Source organism: Azolla caroliniana, unplaced genomic scaffold, assembly GCF_043228905.1.
Source record: "Azolla caroliniana isolate FFs.n. ecotype wild unplaced genomic scaffold, voAzoCaro1.0.p SCAF_5, whole genome shotgun sequence".
NCBI lineage: Eukaryota > Viridiplantae > Streptophyta > Polypodiopsida > Salviniales > Salviniaceae > Azolla > Azolla caroliniana.
The window spans coordinates 20787499-20798006 of record NW_028230440.1 but is presented as its reverse complement, the minus strand read 5'-3'; the positions used below and the strand labels follow the sequence as shown (position 1 = coordinate 20798006).

General features: G+C 39.6%; 2 protein-coding genes across 3 annotated transcripts in view; one reads left to right on the top strand and one right to left on the bottom strand.

Moving 5' to 3' along the window:
- Positions 1-288: 288 nt before the first annotated feature.
- Positions 289-10508, bottom strand: part of LOC147864398 (cyclin-U1-1-like) — a 64261-nt gene continuing 54041 nt past the window's right edge. The window contains exon 3 of the transcript XR_015529748.1: positions 289-302. The gene's annotated coding sequence lies outside the window, so the exon portion shown is untranslated. The remainder of the gene's footprint in view (positions 303-10508) is intronic.
- LOC147864406 (uncharacterized) lies at positions 5135-9315 on the top strand. 2 transcript variants are annotated; one of them, XM_087320201.1, is made up of 7 exons: positions 5135-5490; positions 5944-6058; positions 6300-6410; positions 6498-6649; positions 6812-7138; positions 7259-7384; positions 7680-9315. In XM_087320201.1, the coding sequence occupies exons 1-7, from the start codon at positions 5257-5259 to the stop codon at positions 8712-8714; spliced, it is 2100 nt and encodes a 699-aa protein (XP_087176327.1). In that variant the 5' UTR covers positions 5135-5256; the 3' UTR covers positions 8715-9315. The 2 variants fall into 2 exon arrangements, with proteins under 2 accessions (XP_087176327.1, XP_087176326.1); XM_087320200.1 differs by having other exon boundaries at positions 5143-5490; positions 6498-6655; positions 6818-7138.

Genomic DNA, 10508 nt, shown 5'->3' with positions numbered 1-10508 from the left:
GTGTATCGCAAACGGATGCCAAAAATCTTGATGGAGATATCATGGATAGGGAGAAGTGGTCATTTCTCATTTCTCTAATCATAATACTCCTATGAGGAATGCTTAACAAGCACATTCTTTAAAAAATATGCATAGAGCTAAAGAGACCTCTCACCATGTTGTATTAACAAGTTCGAAGCTCCAAGCAATTGCCTAATTTGTGGAAATTTAGATCCATCACCCACTTCCTTTGATGGGGGTGGATGTATAAGATTTTTCCTAAGGTTATTGCCAATAGATTGCAAAAATGTTAGCCCAAGGTTCTCGTGGATTTATGACGAGGGATATTTTACATAATCTCCTAATTGTTCAAATGAGTGTGAATTGTGCAAAGAAGTCTGCCCCACTATTGATCATGATACAATAGATTTGGAGAAAGTATATGACAAAGTGAATTGGGTGTTTATAGAAAATAAAAGGAATTGCAAGTGTTTTTGTATGTAGGATAAAGTGTGAAGTGCTTTGGTTGCTTTTTTTTTTCCAAAAAACACTCCTTCCATTAGTTATAAAATTTTGCAAATGAGACGATTATGTACAAATCCCTGTAGGGACACGATAGTTCCATCTTGTGTGGATGCCCACTCCTCAAGAAAGGAAGAGGACAACCATTGTTGGATGAAGGCTATTCGTTGTCTTTCAACTCCATCGGAGCCGCCCTTAAGGCCGTCATATTGGCTCTTCAGAGTGGCTACAATTTCACTCCATATCTCTTGCAATAACCTTGTTGCATGTGCGGTTTGGTTGGAGAAGACTCGCCTACATATTTGTTTCCATAGAATCCAAAGAGTTATTGGGTTGACCAATTCCAACACCTCTTGAGATTTGTCATTAAGAGGAGTGGAGTGGACATTGCCGCTGGAGGAGAAAAATACCTCTTGTGCTTTTATCACCAAAGTCATCCCCTCCTCCTGATGCTCGTATCTGCCCATTGCGGTCTGCCATGATAGCCAACATATATTTCCCCACTTAATTGAGCCTTGCACCTGGCATAATTGCAACAAGCGGCCAACCCCCCGTCATATTTGATGGGACGTTGGGCAGTCCCAAAGAGCGCGCCGTATTGATTCTACTGCATGTGGGCACTCTACACAATTAGGAGAGCTAAGGTTCCCACGTTGCCATGCTCCCACCGGTAGGGACTTATGTATTAATAGCCATTGGAACGTGGTAATTTGCCTCGCGTGTTGTTGTTTCCAGATTTTCTGCCAAAACTTGGTGATTATTGTTGGAGGAACTTGAAATGTGTGCCAGACCTTCGCAGTAGCCGGCTCTCGGGCGGTTTGAGCAGCTAGAATGTGGCGACCCAATCTAGTTGTGAATTGGAAGAAAGGGATGGGTTTGCTTCCTTGCGCCGCGTAGGGATCACGCCATGTCCATTGCAAAGGGTCCCAACTGACCTTTTGGTTGCTTTTTTTGGGAGGGGAGACCTAGCTTTAATGAAAATAAAAGGTCTCTAGGATATTAGGAATTGTGAGTGGGTGTAGGTGTGGGTGTAGGATGAAGTGTGAAGAAAGGATGGGTCTACATGAACATTTGGCTCATGGTTAGTAATTTAGGTTTGGGAAGAGGGATGCCTCCTCATTGGATAGGTCATACGAATGAAGCTTGGCTCGTAGGTAGCTACATCTAAAGCGAGGCTACATTCATAGCAAGATTCATATGAAGCAAATCCTTGTTCGAAGGCTCCTCATCACATGAAGCTTAGTCTCAAGTGGCACAAGGTTCACTCAACACTTCGTTTGCAACAAGTACACTACACTTTGCTATCCTACACAAAAGCTCACCATGGAAGATCTTTTCTTTCGCACCTAATCAAGGCATCAAGGTTAGCTTTCAATTACATGCCTCTACAATGATTGATAGCTAGGTTGGGCTCTATCATGAGTTTGGATTTTAATTTAGACACAAAATGCAATTTTCATTCACATTCCAGCAAGCATATCCCTTGAGACCATTAAAGATCTTAGAGGATAGCTCTTATTATTCAAGATATCCCTTGAGACAATTAAGGATATTATTGGATATTTCTCACTATTCGATATATCCCTCATAATTTATTGTTCCTTCTTATCCTCTTCCTTTCTTCATCACTTTGCCCACATTCTTGGGCTATTGTGAAACTTGTCTTTGTCACTCACCCCCTACCCTTCGTCCATGCCACTTTATGACAATGCAACTTACTCAAAACTTTTCTTGGGATTTTCACAATCCAAGATTGAGAACTATATATTGTCAACCAGATCGGATCATTGAAATCACCAATTGGTCAAGTTATGTATAGTGTTCATGATTAATTATGTTGGCAATTCTCTTCATGTCAACTAGCCTCCATTCAGACCTCTAAATCAAAATGACACATATTTTGATTTTTCTCCAAAGAGGGGAGTTGATCTCATCAAACGTGTGAAACTTTGAACTTCCTCTTACTTAAGTCATGAGGTTCCCTTGTACGATGAGCCAGCCGATGAAGTTTAAGCAAACATTGACAACATGGTGGTGATGTTTGTGTGAGTAAGCCAAGTCATCCAAATCGTTCCCCTTTCGCTCAATAACTAATTAGTCTTATTTGCTCCTTTATTGAGCCTTTTTTAACATTCCAAGGGCAATTGTATTTAGCCTTCATATACAAATCTCCACTTTGATACCAAGTATTGGAGTTCGGTGAACATAGTGTTTGACATTATCACTTAATAGCAAGCTACAAGAGAATCATAAGAAAGAATACCAAGCAAGGAACAAGATCACAATGTATGGAAGAAAACAAAGAATAGATGCATAATGCTAGAGATGACACCTTCTCTATACACAACATTAGATATAATCAAATATACAAAAGTTTTCTCTCCAACTCATACTCTCAAAAAACACAAACACATTGTAAGCCCTAAGTTTCACACACACATCAACTTGGAGGCTTCACACTAGGCCAACTTGATTGATATGTAGACCAAAAAATGTGTAGACATTTCACAAATATAAATATAATGAGGATGACACTCCACTCATCACAAAGCAATGCAACATTTGAGAATCATACTTCTTGGCAATGAAGAATATTCCATGATGATTTCTAAAGTTGCAAGATATTACAATAAAAAAAGATTGTATGATCAATGGGGCCTACTCTTTTGATTACTTGAACATTAATTAGACCACGATTGAAAATTGGTCCCTATCAAGAACTTTTGGTGTAGGAAAGTATTGCAAATTTCATATCTTTATAAGTAGGCAGTCTTTTGTACTAAACCTCTCTCCATCATTTATGATGTCAATGATGCGCGTATGTGGGTCTTGATACTTTTTGCGTAAAATTGTGCACTTTTTCATTTGCATCCACCCGCATGTGTTTATGTGAGTATGTACATGTGTGAATGTGAATAACCATGTTTGCTAGTATATGTGTTTTTGAATTGCATGTGAATGTGCCTATATATATTGTGTGGGCAAGTGCATGAAAGTAGAGTGCACATATGTAAAGAAGATATGATCAAGTATGTAGTTGTGTGCAAATTGTGAATGAGCCCAAATGAAAAAGAAAGCAAGCAACGAGAAAGTGGTAAAATCAAGGTCCTTAGCATACACAAAGTTTGTAACCCACAAGTGCATAATTGATTTAGCGAGTTGAAGTTCTGTTACACGCGTCTCGAGTGAAACGTGGTTTCTAAGTTTTATATCAAAGGTATAATGGTGAGAATACAACATATTGCCTTTGAAGTTTGTCTCTCCTCCGGAAGCAGTTGACGTTTAAAACCACCCTCAATTGGAGCAATAGCAATATAGTCAAGGCTAATGGGAACACAAAGTATATTGGAACATAGGCCATCGTGTCAAAATTATTTTTTCACAAATGTATCTTAAATGGAAGTATTAGACTATTCCCATTTTAAATAATTGAAAGTCGAGTTTCAAGCATTGCGAGCAGAAATCACTGTAAAGTCCTTGTCTTTTTTCGCCAAGCCAGGTTCTCGAAGTTACACAAAATTAATGATTTGAAAAACCCGCAATCACTTATGAAAGAATATCAATTTGTTTAGGATGGTGTGAACTTGCTTAGCTTTTCTAAATTGCGATTAATATGATGCCTACATAAAAAAGGCTACCAACTTTACGAGCGATAAGAAATGATATCTTTCAACTCTATCCATGTACTCTTCGTATTACATATAATTCGCGGGGTACGTTACACACCATCACCATTGCTACTAAGAACAAAAAAAAAAAGTTGAGAAATTCCGAAATTAATGAGGGTAGTTTGGCTATTATTACCCAAAATATGAGGAGTACTTTGATAGGCGAGGACCAACCTTTTTCCTGATAAGCCAATAACATACTTTCTTCTTCGTCTTCTTCTTCTTTCCTCTTCTTTCCTCTTCTTTCTTAGTTTCAATCCACACGGTCTGCAGAACACGACTGGCAATGACCGAGGCGACGTCCGGTCACGTACATATGTAGCGTGATTGTGACAAGCCGATTCTGGGGCTACATGTCTCACAGCCAGGGCTAGAGGTTTGGTTTGTATTGCCAGTAGGCCCAAGTAGGGAGTCACGGTGACCCAAGACCCGATAGGTTGGTTTGTAGGTCATGGGTCTTTTGGGCGGGGCAGCCCGCCCAAAAGAGAGATGGGTGAGGGGTCACTGTCTGGCGGGGGGCTTGGGCCAATCGTGTGAGGGGAGTGGAGCGAGTCTTGTTGTTGTCGGTGAGTCTCTTTCATCTCCTTCCTTCCTTCCTTCCTTCCTTCCTTCTTCATTTTCTTTTGGTGTTATGGACTTACTTTATGTGGGGTCCAAGTGTCAAGAGTGTTTCTCTCTCAAGAGGTCTCAAGATCGAATCCTGGCAACAACAAAGAAACAAGAAAAAGAAGAAGAAAAGAAAGTAAAGAAAGAATAGAAGAAGAAGCAACACAAAAAGGAAGATAAAACGAGAGAGAGAGAGAGAGAGACAGCGAGTGACAACAACACACAAACCCCCACCCCCCTCTGCAAATTTGTTTTGTTTTTTAACAGAATTCTTTCTTTCTTCTCTGCATTAGATTGGTGGTTCTGTTGAGCAAAAGGCTAGGAGGCTCTCTGCAGAGGGAAGGGAGGAGCAGGTCTAGGGCTCAATTCCTACCCTTCCTGCAGGCAGCCTCCTTTCTCTGCCACAGATCCATCAATCAATCATCATTGCCCATTGCCCATCGCCCATTGCCCATCCATCCATCCATCCATCCATCATATCATGTCTTTAGCCCAAGATCCTGCCCAAACACGAGGATCCTCCGGTATCGATTACGGCCGCTTCTCTCACGCCTCCGCCATGGCCATTGTTTCCATGGCATCCACCATTCTCCCTAGGCGTGCTCTTTTTTCTCCTAAGCCCATGGAGAATTCGTTCTATTCGAGGGATTGTGGTGAAGGAGAGATCGGCTCGACGATGCAAGATTTCTCTCCACACCTACCTGTTCATAGAATTGTAAGCATTGCTAGATCTACAGTTTTTTCTTTCATACATTCTTCTACATGGAAATAAGCTCGATCTAATGTATAAATAACTTTAATCTTCATTCATAAAGCCTTGCTCTACTACGTTGAAATGATCTCGATCTGCACGGATATAACCCTGATCTACTTGGAAATCGTCTTGATCTACATGGAAATGACCTTGATCTACGATAGAATCATCTTAACCTACATAGAAATGATCTAGGGCCTTGATCTATCCTGTAACAATACTGATCTGCTTCGAAATAGCCCTGATACACATGGAAATAATCTTGATCTATGTTGAAATCGTTTTGATTTACGCGCAAATGACCTTGATCCAAATGTATTAGGATTCTCTAATTTTGTGAGTTTCTCAGTTCTGTTTCTCGAATTAACACATGCATTATCATATGAAGGAGTCTCTTCCAATCGTGTTTTTCAGGGAGCTGGCTTGGCTAACCTCGGGAATACATGCTTCCTTAATGCTGTGCTACAATGCCTTACATACACACCGCCTCTTGCAGCACGCCTTCAAAGCGGGTTTCATCAGAGCTCATGTAAATCTACTGTCACAATCATTTTTACAAAATTTTAAATCCTATGGTCTATATTTATATTCAAATCTGTCCCAATGTATGTATACTCGCCATCTAGTGATTCTTTTATAGTTTTAAGAAAGGCTTGGTTTTGGTAAACCCAGTGTATGCTTTTGTTCACATTGAATGCATTTTATATTGGGATCTCAAAATTATATTCGGCGAAAGTATATATGGTCATTGAACTCCTTATCTGTGACAGGCCGAATCACAGGTTTTTGTGCAATGTGTGCCTTGGAAAGCCACGTGAAGGAGGCTTTGACATCTCATGGCAGGAGTATTTCTCCCAAATATCTTGTCAAGAACCTGCGATGTATCCTTTGTTTACCTCCAATCTAACGATCTATTTTAATGATTGTATAAAAAAAACTCCGATTTCCTTGACCACAAACTACACCAGGCATTTCACGTTCTTTCCAAATGTGGCAGCAAGAAGATGCTCATGAGTATATGAGATATCTAATTGAGGCCTTACAGAAATGTTGTTCAGTGGAAGCATCTGGTGGTAAAAGCCTTATACAAAATGTGTTCGGAGGGCAGCTTAGAAGTCAGGTGCAAGTTGGTGTGTGCATATAATCACTATATGTATAGTCCAAAATAATAGAGACTCTCTCTTTATCATTCAATAATTTTATGTGTACATCAGCTGGCTGTAGTTATGTGCTGAGCTGTTTTTGGGTTTTCCTCATCTTGTTGCTTGGATCATATATGCAGGTGAAGTGTACTCAGTGCTCCCATTGCTCCAACAAGTATGATCCTTTTCTGGATCTGAGCCTCGAGGTTGAAGAAGCTGATTCTTTGCAGACGGCACTAGCTCACTTCACAGCTATAGAAGAGTTGGATGGAGACAATAAATATCAATGTAGCAGATGCAGGGTAAAAGTTCGTGCATTGAAGCAATTCACAATCGACAAAGCACCTCCTGTGCTGACGATACAGCTAAAACGCTTCAGTAGCTTAGGTGGCTATGGGGGAAAGATTGACAAGAAGGTCCACTTTGACAAGAACCTTGATTTGAAGCCATTTGTAAATGGAGGAGAGGTACATGCATACATACATACAATGTCAGGGTTTTGCTTATTATTGCAAATTTGAGGTAATTGCAGCTGTAATTCGTCATGGTTCTGACAATTTTGTTGCATTTGGCTTGTGTGAGTATAGGATGGAAACGTCAGCTACTCTTTATATGCTGTTTTGGTTCATTCTGGTTGGTCTATCCACTCTGGACATTATTATTGTTTTGTACGGACTGCCATGGATACATGGTATCTTCTAGATGACAATCAGGTATTGGATTCATTTCCCAAACTTGCTTTAATGGGCATATATGCAACTTTTCAATGTGTATAAAATAAGCCATCTCATTACTATCTTGTTCCATGGAACAAAAATATGTGACGGAAAAGTTATTCCAATGATTTAGTATGCTCTTGTAGTATGAGAGTGATATCATCCCGTCTTTGTTTGATTTTTGAGAAAGATCCAGGTTGCAATCCTCTTGTTGAGAATAATATACCTTGCATATTTATTAAGTTTTTCCCTGCATGAATGGTATGTGACCTGAACTTCTGTCCATTGACAGGTTTCCAAAGTTAGTGAGAGGACAGTACTTGAACAAAAAGCATATATACTTCTCTACATGAGGGACGACGAGGTCATAAAATTACCAAATGCTGATCAATTCCCTAGGACTATGACAGATATCTTCTTGCCAGTTGGACATGTGCCCCAGGGAGAAGAAGCTGTTTCTAAGAGAGCATCTGTAAGGAACAGGACCATGCATTCGGAAGTAAAATTCCAAGCTTCAGAAGTGAGTGAGAGTGCACGTTCATATGAAGCTTTTGACCAATCTGCCCTTGGAGTTCATGGAATCGCATATAAAAAAGAAGATTTGGAAGGATCTGCCCAGATTACTTCTGATGTGATATCACATTCAGAAGTTTCCGGAGCATCTGAACTGAATGGGAGGAATATTATACATACCGAAGATGTGTTAAGAAAATCTTCAGGTGAGATTGATTTGAGCAGTGATGCAGAACTAGTTTCCAAGAGATCCTCCATAGCTTCCACTATCCGAGTAAAGGACAAGCTAGGTTCACAATTATCCTTTGAAGTAGGGCTTTCAAAACAGGCTGAAAATCCAGAATCAGCTGAAAGACTATCTATTGAGCTCACACATGAAGGTTGTGATACTGCTCGAGACTGTGAATGGGCTACTTGTGCTAGATGCAAGGAAGAACATGCTTTTGTTGGTATGAATGATGACGAAGAAGCTAGAAACAACAAAAGTATAGATAACGAGGAAGGGCCTCGAAGCAAATGCATAGATGATGAAGATGCGAGAAGTAGCAGTGGCTTGCCAGTGCTTCGTTTAGCGGGGCGTAGTAGCAAAGGGAGTAATAGTCCATCACTAGATATGACAATGCAGCACTTAGAAGTTGGTAGTGAGAAAGGGGACTATGATTGTAGGAAGTTGCCGATTTGGGATAACATGAGTAGACACTCAGCACTTGCCATTGGTAATCCTCTAGGAAAGAGTTTCTTTGGAATGGCTACTAGTATGTTCTCTGAGTGTGCTGAGCTATTTCTATGGTCTTGCTTTTGGTCCCCACTTTAGCCTCTCTATGAGAAACACTTTTTAAGGAGGAAAAGATGAGATGGATTGAAATAAGGTATAAGTAGGTTGCCCTCTCTTTTATCAAATTTGCAATGTATAAAATACATGATTCGATTCCCTTATCAAGGGATTGAAACAATGTCGTTCTCCTCATTGTGAATCCCTTTTTAGCTCATTTATGAAGGGGAGTAACTTGCATGGTTCTTTCAGAATCTAGTGGAAGGTAAGGCTGCTACATGAAAGATGAATGATGACAAAGCAGCAGCTTGGGGCTGCTTTTCTGTTGATGCAAGCAGTGTAAAGGTCTAGCAAGTTTTGTGAGAGTTTTATCATTTCACAGTATTGATATTTACATGTTGATATTTGCAGCGGGGGCCTTTTTAGTTTTCAGCATACATAACCTATTTTAACATTAATATTTTTTAATTCATCAATATTCTATTAATAAGCTGCCCTTGGGGGATATATTCTTGTAACACTTCTATGCGCCAAGCGCTTATTCGTGATTCAAACAATCAAAACATGATGTACCATTATCCTTCTATGGATGTAGCCTTTTATGCTCCTTCAAAGTTTTGTATGCTAACTAATGTGATCTTAACTCTAGTGGTGACCTTTTTGTGATGCAATCAGTGTACTAATGAAAATAATGGTATGAAAAGAGAACATGTCGGCTGAAAAAAATCCGTGCATGATTATGTAAGTCTTCCCAAGATCAAGGACAAGCCTCTTAGTAAGCTTTGAGAGTATGGGTCTTGCAATAATAATCTGTGTCCATAAAAGACTATTGAGGTGTTCCAAGGTTATTCGGTCCCATTCATGGATGGATCAAGTATGTGTAGATTATTTGATCCAGACTTGTAGAGACGAAATTGTAGATTGGATTGGAAGCTCTGGTGAGTGTATTAGAAGCATTTCGTTCGCTCAAAAAAGTCAACACATACTATGGTTGCAAATTTTGAGGAAGGAAAGTGTTGCATATATGCCTCTCTGTATACCTTATGATGAGATACAGTTTTTGGGGTGCTTCCAATCCAATCTACAGTTTTTCGTATGTGGATACCAAACTGTAGATTGGATTGGCAGTTCTTGTGTGAGTGTATTAGAAGCATTTCATTTACGCAAAAAAGTGAACACATGCCATGGTTACAGATTTTGAGGGAGGAACATGTTGCCTATATGCTCCTTTGTTTTATATCTTATGATGGGATACAGTTTTAGTGAGCTACAAGAGGTGGAAAGATATGATAGGCTCATGAATAATCATCTAGAGCTCCACAACATATGCATATTGGGGTGGCTTTTCAATCTATGAGCCAATGCCCCAACAAAGATGTTTGGATATTGAGATCTCAATTGAGCTATGTTGGGAAATGAGGAACAATGTGGTGGTTGTAGGCAACACACGTTTGATATTCGCATAAAATGTGATGTCTTTGCTATAAGTTTTCAGGGCTTCTAATGAAGAGGTTTGAAAGTGTTTATGTAGTGAGGCATCCTTAGATATTGTAGGTGTATATCTACCTACATTTTGCATAAAAATGCATTATGGTCTTCTTGCTATCTTCATTGAAGCGTTTGCAGCGATTTCCATTAAAGTTGCCTTGTTGGGTTGTTCAGCACTGAAAACTCATGTAGACTACGATGAATTAGTAGCTTTTTCAAATATGATTGTATTGATTCGAGAGGTATATAGATATGGTTAATGTTGGCTCTTAATGAAACTTGTTTGGTTGAAGAGCCAAACTATTTTGCCCACATAAATTCATCACAAAAAAAGAAAAGAAAAAGAAA